The 18513-nt window shown below is 35.5% G+C and overlaps 1 protein-coding gene across 9 annotated transcripts in view; it reads left to right on the top strand.

Moving 5' to 3' along the window:
- CNTRL (centriolin) overlaps positions 1 to 18513 on the top strand; it is an 87476-nt gene that overhangs the window by 14429 nt on the left and 54534 nt on the right. For 4 of the 9 annotated variants that reach the window (XM_067743464.1, XM_067743468.1, XM_067743462.1 and 1 more), the window contains exons 5-11: positions 1183 to 1324; positions 3275 to 3461; positions 7995 to 8191; positions 12100 to 12156; positions 14251 to 14370; positions 15337 to 15565; positions 16906 to 17015. In XM_067743464.1, coding sequence (XP_067599565.1) covers positions 1183 to 1324; positions 3275 to 3461; positions 7995 to 8191; positions 12100 to 12156; positions 14251 to 14370; positions 15337 to 15565; positions 16906 to 17015 — 1042 coding nt within the window. The remainder of the gene's footprint in view (positions 1 to 1182; positions 1325 to 3274; positions 3462 to 7994; positions 8192 to 12099; positions 12157 to 14250; positions 14371 to 15336; positions 15566 to 16905; positions 17016 to 18513) is intronic. The other 5 variants (XM_067743465.1, XM_067743463.1, XM_067743470.1 and 2 more) reach the window with 3 other exon arrangements.

Here is an 18513-nt window from a genome sequence, read left to right as displayed (position 1 = left end):
TGTAGTCTGATTAACTGCCTTATTTCATTAAAAAAGGTGGCATGAAGCAGAATGTTTTAACCCTGTCATTTTGATCCTAAAGATATTTCAACCTGTTTTGAGCCTATGTATTTAACCTGTTTTGAGCCTATGTATTTGAGCCTATGTATTTATTCAACCTGTTTTGAGCCTATGTATTTATGTATTTATCCTAATGTTCTTTGCTCATTGCTGTAATAAATACACACTATCTTGTTTCCACTTCATAATATATATTACTCTGAGAAATAAACATAATAAAACTGACAGTTGCTAAAAATGCACATAGAAAACTTGTTATAGGCAAAATGATACAATTATCAAATCTTGAATATCTTTATATCTATGTATTTTCCCTCCACATAAGACTTGGTATATATAATGGCCAGAGAACAAAACAACTAACAGTAGCAGAACCTCTAATATGGCAAAAATGAAATGGGAAAAAAAGTGATTAATGAATCAAATCCTTAATGTAAAGTGTGTATAAAAAAATTGATCCTGATGAAAATAATTTCAGCAAAATAAAACTGAAAATAAAGAAGCTTGGAAATATTTGCCCAGTATAGAGAATTGACCAAGGAATTAAATTGGAATCAACTTGGGAAAGTATTTCATCAATGAAAATTCCTGAATATGGGTGATAATGTTTTATTAATTTAAATATTCTGATTAAAATATTTTTGTTCATAAATACAGTATCATTCTGGGGGTCCACCAGCTCAAAGTAGCAGCCATATCCTGCTGGCATAGCTAATCTTTTGTTGATGATTTAAGGTAATAGTTAAGGACATCTTGTTCTTATGCAGGGCTGTAGCACATAGCACAGTGTGTGCTGTTGAACTTTCTAGCTCTCCCCTTGCTGTCCACTAGTAGTCTTCACAGTGGTTAGTGAGAATGCTACAGACAGACTCTTCTGTGTTGTGGGATCTTAAAGTCTGATAGTAAGATAGGTAGGATTCCTGGGCACAGACAGTAATGAAGAGTTTACTAGAGCTGTTCTGGTAAATTTGTTTTTAGCCACTCTTTTTAAATTCTCATTTATAAATTATAATTATGGAAAGTAACTCCACATAAAACCAAGCCTGTTTATTCTTAAAATACAATGGAGGGGCACTATCATTGTACTTATTACTAAGTTTGATTTTACCCTTTGGTTTCCAGCAAAATTGAAGGTATAGAAAATATGCATAATCTGCAAAAGCTAAACCTTGCGGGAAATGAAATTGAACATATTCCAGTATGGTTAGGGAAGAAGTTAAAATGTTTGCGAGTCCTCAATCTGAAAGGCAACAAGATATCATCGGTAAGTTATTCAAAGTAGCAAGAATATTTAAAAAATTTTTGGATTTGTTGAAGCAAAAAATTAAAATCTAAGTTTTTTTTAAAATGGGACTTCTTCTAATGTCTTTGGTTCTTTGACAAAACATCAAATTCAGACATAAGCTAGTATTCTCTATGGTAATTAAATATAGGCAGTCCTGGTTTTGCATGGTTCCATGGTAGCTAAAAGTTGACCTCTTAGCATTTTCCCATCTTTCATTTCATTTGAGCCTCAAAATACTCTTGTTAAGGAGACAGTGCAGGGATTATTTTTATAATTCTGTAAGTTAGGTACCATTGTCTTATCCCATTTTCAAGTAAAGTCTCAGAGAGGGTAACTCTCTTACCCAAAGTCATTCAACTTGTGCCCGAATCCATGTCACTGAATGGCTAGAGCAGAGTTCTTTTTTTTCAAACTTGTGAATTAATCTGAATTAATCTTGATTATAGTGTTAGGTGTTACAAGAAGTGTTAATCACTAGCTTTTTATAGTAGGGCAACTTTGTTTTCGTGGTTCACATAAGCTAATAATGATGTGTATTTTTCTCTGGAGTATATTTTATGATTTCCTTGTGATATTTATACAGTTAGATATTCAATAAGCATTGAAAAGTAAAAACATTAATTTACTTAAATCTGTATTAAAATTGGTACAATCCTGCTATAATTTAAAGAACTTAAGTCTTAGAATAGAAAATAAAAGATGTGACTTCCAATATGGGTCTAGACTTTGCTTCTGTGACCTTTGGAGAATCTTTCATCTCTCTAAAACTCACTATTTAAATTAGAGAGTCCCTGCCCTGCCTTCTTTCAGAAGTGGTATGGGGCTCAGATGAAATGATAGATGTGAAAATACTTTAAAAACTATAAGGAATACAGCATTAGAGTTATTTAGTATTTTAAACTTTCACCAGTAGAAGCCAATAATAATAAATAACATTTGTTTAATGCTGTGCAATGTTTATGCTTTCTCATTTCATCTTTATAAAGATCTGGTAAGGTGACTCTACCATTTCACTGTGACAGCCCAAGAGCCTCACAACCCAAGCCCCATGCCATGTTACACAGCATCACCTTGGAGCTCTTGGAGCTTATGGGGTGATGGCAGGAGGTAGCCATGAATCTATTTAAAATTTGCCACACATGTTCCAAAAGTAGTTGATCCCTAGATAGGACTGTTAACAGGAAAATCATTTAATAAATACTTATTATTATTTCTAATTTTGTAAGACCTTCTCATCCCAGTTCATATTTGACATTGGCTTCAGTAAGAGTGCACATCCACTTGGGAGAGATTTATTTATACTAGCTATTGATAGTAGTGTTTCTCAACCTTTTAAAATCCCTCTTTGGGTAAATGTAAAAATCTTACTTCAGAACTGTGAGTGTCTCTACATATCCTTATTTCTTTTAACTATCAAGTATAACTGTTACCTGAAGATTTACCAAACTCCTTTTTTATAGCCATTTATATTTTTGATTTGTTCAATCAGCATACTGAAAAGATAATAGGATTAGAGTTTCACAGTCTTGAATTCAAATCCTATTTCATTAACATATAACCTCTGAGCTTTGAGCAAGTCACCTAAATTCTTTGAACCTCAGTTTCATCATCTAGAAAATTAAGATGGTTCTTATAGGTTTTTGTGAGGAGTCACAGATAAAATAGTATATGGAAAATGCCTAATACTGCCCTTGATACATTTTAGATTCTCAAATACTCCTTTCTTTTCCGCCCTTCAAATCACTACTTTTGGATAATAGGTTTCATGAATAGGTTGCTTGCCATGTTAATAGCAATTTCCTTGATTTATTACTTCCCTTAGGTATGTTTATGATTTTTATTTTATTTATTTATTTATTTTTTTAACATCTTGATGTTTATGATTTTTAAATTCAATTATACCAATTATAATGTTACCTATCATTTCAGCTCCAAGATGTAAGCAAATTGAAACCCCTTCAAGATTTGACTTCTGTGATCCTAGCTGAAAATCCAGTTGTGACCCTTCCTCATTACCTCCAGTTCACCATTTTTCACCTCCGTTCACTGGAAAGTTTGGAAGGTCAGCCAGTAACCACTCAGGACAGACAGGAAGCTTTTGAGAGATTCAGTTTAGGTGAGGTGACATATTTTTAAAAAACTAAATTTGGGTGGGAGAGGAATTTATTTCAGAAATTATCCAGAAAAAAAATATTTATTATGAACTTTATAATGCTATTAAAATTTGCATATGGGCTTCCCTGGTGGCGCAGTGGTTGAGAGTCCACCTGCCGATGCAGGGGACGCGGGTTCGTGCCCCGGTCTGGGAGGATCCCACATGCCGTGGAGCGGCTGGGCCCATGAGCCATGGCTGCTGAGCCTGAGCGTCTGGAGCCTGTGCTCCACAACGGGAGAGGCCACAACAGTGAGAGGCCCGCGTACCGGAAAAAAAAAAAAAAAAAATTTGCATAGACAATGGCATCATAAATCAATGAACTCAGCAAATATTCATTAGGCATGTACTGTGAGCCAGGCACTGTATCTGGCACTAAAGATATAATGGTGATCAAGACGTAAGGTACTGGCCTTCGTGCAGCTTGTGTTTTAGTGGAGAAGATAGACAAAAAAACAAGTAAACCCAGATAAAGTAACAGAGGAGAACCCCCTTTTTGGAAAGTGGTGTAAAGGAATGGCTCTCTGAGGAAGTGACATATAAGCTGAAGGCAAAGGCAGGAGAGGATTAGTCATGTGAAGAAAGGCCTGAGGGAGAGGGAGCAGCTTGTACTTTGAGATTGGAAAGACCCTGGTGAGTTAAGAGACAGAAAGAAGATCAGTATGACTGGAGGATAGCCCAGGTGAAAGTTTGGAGAGATGGGGAGGGGAGAGATGGCACAGGGCCTTGGGGTTTGGATTTTATTCCAGGTGCAGTGGAAAGCCACTGACAACTTTTAAGCGGGGGTTTGTATATTAAGATTATTTTTGATGCTGGATGGAGAATGATTTGAAGCAGGGCAAAATAGAGATAAAGGGACATGTTAGAAGGCTATTGCCTTAGAAATGTTGGTGGCCTGTATTTAGGTGGTAGATGTGGAATAGACGGATCAGCTTTGGAAGTAGCATCAGCAGCACTTTCTAATGAATTGGATAATCCCCAAGCTTCTGGCTTGAGTAAGTGGTTGGATGGTAGTATTGTTTTGGAAAATGGGAGAACTCAGAATGTTGAGTTTGAATGTCTGTGAGACAACCAAGAAGAGAATCAGAAATATGAGTCTGGAGTTCAAGAGATCTGTCCTAGAGATATAAATTTGGGATTCATCAGCATAAAAATAATATTTAATTCCACCGGAATCAACTAGCTCACTCAGGCAGGGGTTTGGAAGAGCATGAAGAGGAGCCAGTTAAGAAAACTGAGAAAGAGAGGCCAGCAAGGTAGGAGAAAACCAGGAAGTAGTAGGTTGCAGAAGCCCAGAGAAGATTTCAAAAGAGAAAGTGGTCAGCTATGCTGACTGTTGCTGAGACATGAAGAAGAAAAATGAGCACAGAGAAGTGCTTTAGATTGACAACATGATGATGAGCTTGACAAGAGCAGTTCAGGAGTGGCTGGGACAAATGCTAGATTATAGATTGAAGACTGAATGGGAGGGAGACATTTGGGTAAAGATTTGATATTGCCTCCCACAGTTTCCTCCCCTAGTACCTAATAAATGAATTTTTTAAAGTAAGTTTAAAAAAATTTCACCAGTAGCTTCCAACCAGGAAATGGAGAAGCAAGTGCAATAAACCTCAAAGCTAGTAATCAAAGCAACAGAAAATATTCAAGAGCGGAGTGGAGAGACAAATCGTGGCTTAGTTCTTTTGGTCCTTGAGAAGACAGGAGATGAGATTAGAAAAAAAAAGGAAAGATTGTCTATTGATAAGAGGGATGGGACACTTTCTCCATCAGAAGGGAGAGAAGATGTGTGTAGGTATGGGTAGTTTTGTTGCCTTGGTGGTAGGAAGATGAGGAAGTTCCCACTGGTGGGGTCTGTTTTCTCAATAAAATAAGAGGTCATCAGCTGAGAAAGAAAATAGGAGGAGTACAACATTGCAAAGCAACTATACTCCAATAAAAATTAATTTAAAAAAAAAGATTGGAAAGAAAAAGAAAATAGAAGGAGTATGGGAGGTTTGAAGGGAAGAGGAAGGTATGAAATAGCCTAACATGATAATGTTAGGGCATGAGCCTGTATGTTCAAGTTAGTCCATTTTGACTTATAAAAACAACAGTTTCATATGGTTTGATCCAATACTTGAGAAATGGTAGATTTTTATTTGTTTTGGATCCCCCTAACTCAACATTTGTTACCCAGAAGTTGATGTTTTGGAATCATTAAAAAATATAAATAATGCAAGGGGAAGTCATTATATAAATACACTGTTTGGGGAAATGTTTAAAGTACTTATAATTCATTCACAACTTTGGATGTTAATTAAGAGCTTTTAGTGATGCTGAGCTCTTGGGATCCAGTGGTAATACAGATAGATGCGGTTTCTGCTTTCACAAAACTTTAGTGGAGAAGGCAGACAGCCAAGCTATTTGATCACATTTTCCAACTCTCTCTGTGATGAGGACTGCGTCAGAGGTGCAGGGTGGCATCATAGCATCCCTGAGAAGTGTCCAACCTGGGGAGGGTAGAGTCAGGGCAGGCTTCTCAGAATAGTTTTTAAAACTAAGACCTGGAGGATGCAAAATACGCCAGTAGGAGATAGAGGAAGACAGTTCCAGGGAGAAGGTGTGAATAAAAGCATGCAGGTGGAAAAAGTTTTCGACAAAATTCAACACCCATTTATGATAAAAACCCTCTAGAAAGTAGGCATAGAGGGAGCTTACCTCAACATAATAAAGGCCATATATGACAAACCCACAGCCAACATCATTCTCAATGGTGAAAAACTGAAACCATTTCCTCTAAGATCAGGAAGAAGACAAGGTTGTCCACTCTCACCACTGTTATTCAACATAGTTTTGGAAGTTTTAGCCACAGCAATCAGAGAAGAAAAAGAAATAAAAGGAATCCAAATTGGAAAAGATGAAGTAAAGCTGTCACTGTTTGCAGATGACATGATACTATACATAGAGAATCCTAAAGATGCTACCAGAAAACTATTAGAGCTAATCAATGAATTTGGTAAAGTAGCAGGATACAAAATTAATGCACAGAAATCTCTTGCATTCCTATACACTAATGATGAAAAATCTGAAAGAGAAATTAAGGAAACACTCCCATTTACCACTGCAACAAAAAGAATAAAATACCTAGGAATAAACCTACCTAAGGAGACAAAAGACCTGTATGCAGAAAACTATAAGACACTGATGAAAGAAATTAAAGATGGTACAAACAGATGGAGAGATATACCATGTTCTTGGATTAGAAGAATCAACATTGTGAAAATGACTATAGTACCCAAAGCAATCTACAGATTCAATGCAATCCCTCTCAACCTACCACTGGCATTTTTCACAGAACTAGAACAAAAAATTTCACAATTTGTATGGAAACACAAAAGACCCCAAATAGCCAAAGCAATCTTTTTTTTTAAGAAGTTTTTTTTAATTTTCTTTTTTTTTTAATTAATTTATTTATTTATTTATTTTTGCTGTGTTGGGTCTTCATTTCTGTGTGAGGGCTTTCTCTAGTTGCGGCGAGTGGGGGCCACTCTTCATCGCGGTGCGCAGGCCTCTCACTATCGCGGCCTCTCTTGTTGCGGAGCACAGGCTCCAGATGCGCAGGCTCAGTAGTTGTGGCTCATGGGCACAGTTGCTCCGTGGCATGTGGGATCCTCCCAGACCAGGGCTCGAACCCATGTCCCCTGCACTGGCAGGCAGACTCTCAACCACTGCGCCACCAGGGAAGCCCTTTTTCTAATTTTAAATTTATTTTTTATTTATTTATTTTTGGCTGCATTGGGTCTTTGTTGCTGCGCGCAGCCTTTCTCTAGTTGCAGCGAGCGGGGGCTACCCTTTGTTGCGGTGCACGGGCTTCTCATTGCAGTGGCTTCTCTTGTTGCGGAGCATGGGGTCTAGGCGTGCAGGCTTCAGTAGTTGTGGCACGCAGGCTCAGTAGTTGTGGCTCGCGGGCTCTAGAGCGCAGGCTCAGTAGTTGTGGTGCACAGGCTTAGTTGCTCCACGGCGTGTGGGATCTTCCCGGGCCAGGGCCCAAACCCCTGTCACCTTCATTGGCAGGCAGATTCTTAACCACTGCGCCACCAGGGAAGCCCCAAAGCAATCTTGAGAAAGAAAAATGGAGCTGGAGGAATCAGGCTCCCAGACTTCAGACTATACTACAAAGCTACAGTAATCAAGACATTATGGTACTGGCACAAAAACAGAAATATAGATCAACGGAACAGGATAGAAAGCCCAGAGATAAACCCACGCACCTATAGTCACCTTATTTTTGTGTTATCTTTTAAAATTGTTATCCACATGGTAATACCTTCTTACCTCTTAATAGAAATCACTTTCTAGCTCAAAATAATCTTTTTTTCCAAAACCATAGTGAATAATTTTAAAAGTAGAATTGTATATATACTATTCTAAGACTTCTTTTGTTATTATTTGAGAAATAGTCTTATGTTTCTTCAAATAGAAAATATAATGATCAATAAACTATTAAATTTGTACTAGCAGAAGAGGTAGAAAGACTGGAAAGAGACCTGGAGAAGAAGGTGATGGAAACTGAAGAGCTTAAAAGCAAACAAACAAGGTTCCTCGAGGAAATTAAAAATCAAGATAAGTTGAACAAATCATTAAAAGAGGAGGCCATGTTACAAAAACAGAGCTGTGAGGAGCTAGAGAGTAACCTAAACACGAAAAATGAACTGGTAAGTCCGTATTTTACATTGCCTTGACTATATTCTCTTGAAATAGAAAATTCTTTGTTCTTAGGTCTAAAAACACAGCTTCCTGACTATAAAATGGGGAAGATGTGGTTTAACAGAAATATGTGCAACTGGTTTGACAGGTTGTAGTTGACTGCACACTCTATGGTATGGTTGCCCAAAAGATGCATACTGTCTTGAGCTGTGTTATGTGAAAGTATGATATCCAGAACAAATGAGGAAGATGAAGCCCCACACCGTGGGGAGTTGGTCAGACTGCCCTTAGATGTCTGTATTTTTTTAAACAACAACACCGTTGGTGAGGCTGTACGTTGGCAAAAACTTTTAGAAAGCAATTTGGCAAAATTATCCAAATTTAAATGGATGTACCCTATGTCCTGTATATTGGAAATATTGTATATAATATTTATATTATTTATTGGTTATTATGTAAGTTATAGTATAATATAATATATATTTCTAATAATATAGTCTGTAGAAATGGTACAAGAATGTATAAAGAGATATATGTAGATACATGTGTGTATGTATATAAATATACATATACACATATATATACAAGGACATTGACTACATTATTGTCTATATTAACAAAATATTGAGAATAACTAAAATGTCCCTCAGTAGATAGCCATGTGGTAGAATAATAGTGTTCTTATCAAAGGAAGGCAGAGCTGTATATCCTCATATGGAAAGACGTCTAACATATATTGCTATATGAAAAAAAGCAAGCTGTATATCAAGTATGGTCCTATATATAAAGGAAGTATATAATAGTATAAGTATGTGTAAGTCAAATGGTAGAATGTATACCAAATTCTTGACAGCAGTTATTTTAGGGGAGTAGAATCATAGAGCACTTTCAAATTGCCATATATGCATATCTTTAATGTTTAAATTTTAAATAATTTGGCTTTATGGTTAAAATAGGTAGAAAAGATATCTTAAAAGAGAAAGATTTAGACAGACTAGATAGCATATCTTCAGAAGGTACCTGACCCAGCGGCTTCAAAGGTCTTGAGACCATGTCTGAGAAGTGGCCAAAGCAACAGGGGTGTCCAGGCTGGAGAAGAGGAGACCCAGTGAGCTGTGACAATTGCTTTCAGATAGTCAAAGGACTGTTTCATGGAAGAGGGACTGGAGTTATTGATGAAGGTACCAAGAGTTAAAATTAAGAAATGGCAAAAAGAATTATAGGAAAACAGTTTTTCATTTAGTAATGAAGAAGAAATCTATATAATAGCTGTCTTGAGATAAAATGTGATAACTCTGGAATGTGTGTGCTATCACTGAAACAGGCCATGTGCTCAGGGTTTAGGGAAAAGATAAAAAAAAACATTGGTCAGGGAGATGGACTAAATCACCCTAAAAGCCCTTTTCAACCTTGATAATTTGATTCTGTAAAATTATTAGTCTACTTTCCTTGAAGAAAAAAATAGCTATTGGTACTCTCTTTTTCTTTTGACAGTTCTTTTTCTGATCTCTGTGCATAACTTAGAGAATTGTATTTCTCATATAATTAGCAGAATCCTTGATACAGTTATCTTTTTTTTTTGCATCCCCCTTTCAAGATTGGCATTCTGGCTTAGTTACTTGATTTATTGACAAGAATTCTGCCTAAGCACTTACATTTTTAAGCAAGAAAAAAAAGCGTTCCCTCCTCTGTATAGAGAGGGAAATTGTTACTTGAAATCCAAATACTACTTAATTACCTCTTTCTTGAGCTCTTCTTTGTCAGGGGGACATGATAAAAGACAGGGCAGCTTTCCCAGCTCTGTTAGTCAAACATTCGGAGCATTTGTGGCTTCCTTCATATGCCTCTTATTTGAAGGTAGTTTTCAAATATGTCTGCTGTATTCTGAAGGCATATTATATATGATGTTAATAAACCAGTGATTATCAATGGTCTTATAATATGCATAGATCTTTTGCACTCCATTCCATAAGAGTGGAATGATGAGTAATTAAATCATTGAAGACATATTACAATCAGTTTTATTTTAGCAGTGAACTCTTTGTGCCATCACTTAACAGTTGTATTTTAAATACAAAAATAAAACAGTACTTAAAATAAGCACAGTACTTACTTTGGTATCACTTGATATTTGTGAACATTTAATAAATTTTCCTGAGTTATTGATCTTTTTCATAGTGTAGAATTCATCTTGTATTATTAAGACAAAAAAAATTATGATTTCCATATGCTGACTCCCTGGTGCACGTTAAGTCAACCCATTGAAAATCATGGCAAAATATTTTATTTTATATTTGTGTGCTATCCCAAAATTATGGATTATTATAGTTGTCTAGTTTTCTCTTTTGTTCGTTTATTATGTTGATATGTTTATGCTGTAAATAAATGTTTTGTAAATTGTCAACAGTTTTTGTTCGTTTTTTTTTCCTGTAATTGTTTTCAGTTAGAAGACAGACTGTGCTCTTTTTGAGTCATTATGTTACTTTTATCATTAACTATTTAAAAACACTTTATATACAAAGTTACTATATGTTTATTATAACAAATTCAGACAACACAAATGTATACACTAGGAAATGAAGGTTTCACTCTTCCCCTGCCACATTCCTTGGAGGTTAATATGTATCCTTTTTGTTTTCTATGCTTCTACAATATATATATAATTACATAGTGTATATGTAATTATATATATTTTTGAATGTTTTGTGATTTAAAAAAATTTTACTATATATTTTTAAAAATTCTACCATCTTATTTTTTACAAAACAGTATATCATTGGACAGCTGTCCAAGTTAAAAAAATACATACACGTGTATATATGTGCACACATATATACACACACACATAAATTCTTTTCAAAGTGTATATTGTGTTCCACTATACGGATTTTCCATGATTTATTTAATCTTCTCTTATTGATGAATATTTAAGTTGCTTCCACTTTTTTGTTATTAGAAACAATACTATAGAGAAAATCTTTATATATATATATACCTTACGCGTTCATACTAGTACTTCCTTAGCATAATCACTGTAAGTTTTAAATTTTGATAGCTATTAATGTTACCCCTCAAAAAGCTTATAACTGCTTCACACTTCTATAGCAGTGGGTGAAAGAGCCCACCCCCACTTGATAGTATTATTTTGAACTTGTAAATAGGATAGAAAAAAATGGAATCTCATTGCTTTAATTTCGCATTTCTTTAGGTATTGGAGAGCTGAGTACTGCATATGTATTTCTTAGCTATTTTGTATTCTTCAAATTCATATTGTTTTGCCAGTTCTTTTATTATTCCAAAGGACTATTCTATGTTAAAAAAAAAAAATTCTGTGTCTTATTCCAAGAGCCTACATTTGAAAAACATTTTCCATTATCTTATGCAGAATATCTGGTGATAATATCACCTATAGTTGTATAATGTTTTCTAGTTTCATATAATAATTCCTCATATAGTAAGTCAATTAACTTATAAATGAAGCATTGTAACATTGAAGGAAAACTTCTGGTGGCCATTTAACCTGTAGTAGTCCCCCTCTCCTGCCACCAACAAATGTTAACTTTAATATTAATGTTACTCATTGTCTTTTTGCAAGTTATTTAAACTCCTGTACTTGTTTCCTCATTTTTAAAATGAGGATGATTTACCTGTCCTGCCAGCCCCACAGAGTTGTGAGGACTAAGTGAGGTTATGAATATGAAAATGATTTGAAATGAATCAAGCTAAGTAATGGAAGGTGGTAAATATAAAACTCCATTAGAATGATGATAAAATGTGTCCATGTGAGAATAATGCAGGTATTAATAACCATATCTTCCTAAGGTAAGTTGTCAGTAAAGAGCAGCTTATGTTGTTATAGCCTCACTCTCTAGAATTCTCCAGGTGATGGTATCTGTTTGCTTCTTTCTCCTTTTAGCCCTTGTTTTGGTTTCTTGCAGACCCTTTTCTGCTGATTCTTTATTCTTCCTTAAAGGTAGTTTGTTCAGGACTGAATTGTATACTATGTTTTTCATGGTTTGCATGAAAACTTGTATTAATATCCTTATGTACATTTTAAGTTTTGAAACTGGCTTGCCTTTTGAGAAATGTGCTTGTGTGTATGTATAATTTTTTTTAATGATTGTTTACATAGGAGAGTGAATTTGAATGTGGGGGAAAGAATTTGTATCATTTTTCCTATTGGTAAATATGTTAACTGCAGTCAGCTCTTGATTATCCACAGCTAATACTTTCCCGGGCTTTGACTCCCACTTTGCTCCCATTTATGCATTTCTTCAAAGGACATTTATTGAATGCTTACTATATGCTAAGCCTACTGCTGTAAAAGACACAAAAGTACTTTAAGATGCACAGAGTATTCATTATTAAAGTTGAGCCTTGAACAACACAGGGGTTAGTCCACGTATAACTTATAGTTGGTCCTCAATATCCTTAGTTCCTCAGCATCCACAGATTCAAACAACCACCGTCTAGTACTATAGTATTTACTATTGAAATGTATGTGTAAGTGAACCTGCTCAGTTCGAACCGACATTGTTCAAGGGTCAACTGTATTTGCCTGTGGAGACCAGTCCCTATAGCCTCCACCGTTCAGTCACATTTGCCTTTGTTTGTCCCCACTGCCACTGATCTTTAGGGAGAGAAGCGCAAGATTAGTTGACATTGTTGGTTGTGAGTTGCCTTCTAGGGACTCAGGGACTTGTGAGCATTCAGTGAAAGCATCAATGTGGGTAATGTGCTTGACACCCTGCAGCAGGACATCGAAGGCAGTGTAGTATAATAGAGTGTCGGATTTGAAATCGGGAAACTTGGAACTGAACTCTGCCTCTTCCACTACCAGCTGTGCAATTGGACAAGTTATTTAACCTCTCTGTACAGCTTTTATCATCTCATAGGGTAGTTGTGAAGATTCAGTGAGATGGCATATGTCAAATGCTTAGCATGGTGTCTGGCATACAGTGAGTACTCAGTCAGAATTACCTGTTATCCAGGTTAGCCTTACTTCCACTCAGTTGGATAATCAGGAGGTGACTGAAAGCTAAATCACGCACGACTTTGATTTCACGGGCCTTGTAAAATGTTCATGTTCGTTTATGTTTTATTTTCTTCAGCTTGCATTTTTATATTAAAGAAGTGTTTCTGCATGCCTTTTTTTGTCTGGTATCTACTGTCAGATGCTGGGGGGAATGAAAAAGCAGAAATCACTTAGTGGACCTTTGAAATGAACTCAAGGATTGCTTTAGTAGAAAGGGGACTGGTACTGGTAGTTAATAAAATATTTAACTTCTGCCACTAATCTAATGATGTAACTTTTGACAAGTCAGTTCACCAATCTGGGACTCAGTTTCTTTATTTATAAATTCAGAGGGTTAGATTAGATGATTTTTCTTCTAGCTCCTACAATTTCTAAGAATAACTGAAAAGTTGTAATTACAGTAGGATTACTTTATTAAAAATTTAATATCCTATATTTGGATCTGATTGAGCTTATTCACATCCCTTATCCTCCATTACAAAGAATAATGTTCTGAACACTTAAAACTGAGATGCCATTAGCCAAAATACTACAGCAACATCAGTACAACAATTAAAACCAATCTCCTATTTTCATCCTTCTCGCTCCTTCTAATTTCTTAGTAAATGTCAAATATTATTTCTATCCATGATTTGAAACTATCATGAGTCAGTTAAATAAATTAGTACCAGTTATTGGGAAATCAGGAAGCAGGTACTTAGTAGACTAGTTACTTAAAAATAATTGATACAGAGTTATTTTCATGTTTGGATAAGGCAAATTTAAATGATTTTTAAAACTTTTACTCATTGTATCCTGAAATAACATATAAACTTCAAAGGTCTTTTATGTGATCTCTTATGAAATGATAATTTTGTATTTCATTCTTTGTAATATTTTAGAATTAAGATAAAATGCTCTTAATGTTATTCTATTTGCTGTGAGATTTTAAAAAATCTAATTATCAGTTATAATTAGAGCTTGCCACACCACTGTACCTTTATACTAACTTACTGAATCTATGTGTTGTTTCATATCAAATTGGGCCAATAGCTAAGGCAGAAGACCATGGAACTAACTCGAGCATGTCAGAAACAGTATGAACTGGAACAGGAATTGGCTTTTTATAAAATTGATGCTAAATTTGAGCCACTGAATTATTATCCATCAGAGGTGAGTTATTTTGATTTTGTAGTAATCCACAGTTAAAGCCAGCATAGAATGGGGCAGGGGAGGGCAGGGTGGTGGAGATGTTCAAATGATTTTATCAATAACCACTCCATGTTTTTCTTAAGATACCAGCAGAGTATTTTGGTTGAATCTGTGAATTATTTGGCTCAGTGAGGTAGAGCAGTGTCCAAAAGAGGTTAAAAGCCCCAAGAGGATATTTGCCCACATCCATATTCGTAACCATAAGCAGCCCTTCTAATCCTGTTACCTCACTCAAGAGTGTGGTTGATCAGCTTCCTTAAATCCAAACCTCCAGGAAAAGTGCACTGCCTGCTTCAGTGACCATGGAATAGACATCTCCCTACATTGTTTTTTCAATAATCAGTGGGTTCACTATTAGTCAACCATTATTTGTACAAATACCATAAATGCCACTGCAACAGGGAACTGTTTAACTTCCAAGCTCCAGTCAGTATCATATAAAATAATATATGATAATAAAATGTCATATCAAATATGATTTAGTAAAAATTTAGTATTTAGTAAATACTAAATTTTTATGAAAAATTATTTTAGTAAAAATTCAACATTTAAAATTTATTAGACTGATATTTTACTTATATATCAGCCAAGAAACCAAAATAAAACATGTAGATTTCTGATCTGAGAGATACAGCAGTGCTAAAAACAACAACAAAAACCACATAACTGTAGGCACTTTCTTAGTCAATCCAGCTCACTGTTTGGGGATAGGAGGAGTAATCCATTTGAGACCATTTTTTGTTCTAGTTCCTTTTTAGTATATTAAGAATAAGATAAAAGAATTACATATTTTTTTAAACTTCTATGTGTGTAGGATTACTATTTAGGCAATTCTGTGATATATTCTTCATTAATAAAATGAATAATGTCACTCGACTGCATAGCAGTTACTTATTAAGTCATAAGATTTATTTATTTTGTTTTTAGTATGTTGACATTGATAAAGCCCCAGACGAAAGCCCTTACATTGGCAAATCCAGATACAAGAGAAATATGTTTGCCACAGAGAGTTATATTACCGATAATGCCCAGCTAGTAGAGATCAAGAGGATGGATCCAGATGAAGGGGAACAACTTAGAAATGAACATGTGAACTTGAGAGCCCATACGCCACTGGACACACGACTGGAAGACAAAGAAAACAAAATAAGTGCAGGTTAAAAAAAGTTACTTTAAATTCTTTAAAAATACAAAAGAATTGAATATATAAGCAAATTTTGTTTTTTAATTCTTCTAGTTAAACATGCTGAAGTTATTTATTATATTGTTGTTTACATGAGACATCTAAAACAAAAGCAGTGATTCATTGAGCAGATTATTTTTTAATGATTCCTGTTATGAAGAATGGGGTTTTTGACCGTTATTTGATAGCAGCATGTCCAGGGGCTCCAAGAATGCTTAAATTTCATCCTGCCAACAGGTGCTCCTCACCATTGGACTTACACATTCAAAGACATAATTAGTAATAATTGAAGCAAGTAAAGTTATTGATTCCTATACATGTCGCCAAAACCTAAAGTAGTGCTTTGGATAAACTGGATCAGTGCACTCTCCTTAGGCTTAGGCCTAAGGCTGGCCTCTGACTCTTCTTGACCTGCCCCACACTCCACTTCGTCAACTGCACCCCGCTCTCAGCCATCTAATTCAAGGAATCTTATCACTTCCTGGCAAGTCACAAAGAGGAAGAAATCAATCCAAGGGGACACTTAGAGACCTTCCAAATGGCAAACTTTGGACCCACTTCCTCACTTAGCTGTATGCATATGGCGGAAGGAGAAAGCAGACCTGAGTTCATTCATCTCACTAGTAATCATGACCCATTGTGGGGATCTCAAGCAATGAGATTAGTAGCCCATCTTCCCTTGGTTGGCAGCTAAATGGAATACATGGAAGGCCAATAGCGGTTGACTTGGAGAGGGGAGAAAAGAGGCCGAATTGTCCGTGCCTGCGTATACTATATGCAAGGCTCTGGAAGGGGAAAGCGAAACTAAATCACACCAGCCTCAAGTTTTATAGGAGGCAGGGAGGGAGAAAGAAATCAGGAATTTGAGGTGGAAAGTCACTGATTTGGGATTACCAAATCAGTAGTGAATTTCTTGATATTGAATCCCATCATAAAGCATTTGTCTCTAACACAGGTTTTTGTTTAATACTCTAAACCTAATTATAACTTGGTGACATGTAAGCACATATTTACAAATAAAATCCTTATTCTTTCAAAAGAGTTCTTTAATGTTGGGAGTATCAAGCAGAGCCCCTTTTATGTTAGGATTTTACAAATAAATGGATCAATTATAGCTCTATGGCATATCATGAAACTATTCTAGAGATTAACTAATAGAGAGGAAAACAATCATAAGAAATTACTTTTTTTTTATTCCTGTGTTGTATAATTGCAGAATTTAATTGGAGGAAGTTATTGCTAAGAAAAAGGTAGAAATTTGAGAATTCAAGATTTTTCTTGTGTGCCTGTGTGCATGGTTTTTAAATTTGCAGCACAAGCTCGACTATCAGAACTGCATGATGAAATAGAAAAGGCAGAACAACAAATTTTAAGAGCTACTGAAGAATTTAAACAACTGGAAGAAGCTGTACAACTTAAAAAAGTAAGTAAAAGTAAAGCTGCATTGCTAAGAGAAAATGCCAAAAATGAAATGTGTTTCCCTCTTCATAACCGTGTAAAAAAATCTTTATATCAGTGCTGCCTAATTAATTACGGAATAACAAATTTCAGAGTCAGATATGGTTCTAGCGTTTTCCAATTTCATTTCCTTCCATTCAGGATGACATCCTATATTAGCATTTAATAGAGTGTATAGATACACATTACTTAACCATTTATGTAAAAAGATATATTCAGTCTACTGTATTATGAAAGTGTCCAATTTATCCAGGGAAGCTGCTTCCTAATATATCTCTCCTAATTTAATTAAGCACTCACCACCTTTAAGATCCTGGAACCTAGATTAAGAGCCAGAAAACACCTCTACAATGAACATTATTAAACATGAGTAGCAAAAATATAAATGATATAAAATATGGTATACATAAAGATGATGTCATGAAGAAGCAAGCAGCTCAAACCCATGATGTAGTTGCATAGGGAGAAAGTTCAAAAAAGGAAGTATTTTGACATTTTAGTTTTTAAGTAAGTAAAAGGTTTTAGTTATTTGCAAATTTTAAAAATCAGTATTTGAAAATTGTGATGGTAATGTATTCATACCATAGTAGGAAGAAAAGAAGGTGAAGTCCAAATTATATATTCTTTTAAAAAGATAACCCTGTGTCATTAGTTTCAAATTATTTAGTAACTAGAAATTGATTCAAGTTTATGTGGCAGTTGCTGACTGAGCTGGGCCCTGAGTAATGAAAGAAACGGATGTGTTCCTCTCTCTTGGGCAGGAAGTAGGCAAAAAATAAGTAAAAATAAGTTTAAAAGAAATGTATAGTTAAACAACATAAGTTCTAGGGGGGAAAGAAAATTAGGAGAGACAGTAAAGAGGATGTAGATTGCTGCAACCCACAAAGGCCTCACTGAGGAAGTGACATTTAGGCTGAGACCCAAAGGATGAAAAAGAGCCAGTAAGGCAGAATTAAGGGCAAGCATATTCCAGGCAGAGGTGACAGTGTGTGCAAAAGACTTCAGACTAAAGATTCCTCTGCAGGATGAGGGAGAGTATAGTGGAAGATGAGGTTAAAGCTCATGCCAGGCATCATAGGCCATTTTAAGGGGTTTGAATTTTATTCTGAATGTAATGGGAAACCTTTGAAGGACTTTAGGTGGTAGCATGGCTGATCCTATTTGTATTTTTATAAGGTCACTCTGGCTACTTGATGAGAGTGAAATGGGTTGAGAGAGATGGAAAAAATGGAGATGTGTATATCGGTTAGGAGGCTGTTGTTTAGTACAGGCAAGACACGATAATGGCTTGGACTACAAAGGTGATGGTGGACATGGAGAGAAAGAAGACTAGGTAAAATCTGGCAGTAGAATAGACAGGACTTAAAGATGGATTGAAAATGGGAGATGAGGTGGATGGAGCTATTAAGAATGATTTTAATAATTAAATAAGAATGTTTTATAACAGTACTGGCGAAAGCTTT

Source organism: Pseudorca crassidens, chromosome 7 (genome assembly GCF_039906515.1).
Source record: "Pseudorca crassidens isolate mPseCra1 chromosome 7, mPseCra1.hap1, whole genome shotgun sequence".
NCBI classification, from domain to species: domain Eukaryota; kingdom Metazoa; phylum Chordata; class Mammalia; order Artiodactyla; family Delphinidae; genus Pseudorca; species Pseudorca crassidens.
The sequence above is the reverse complement of the archived record's forward strand: the minus strand, read 5'-3'. Positions and strand labels throughout refer to the sequence as shown.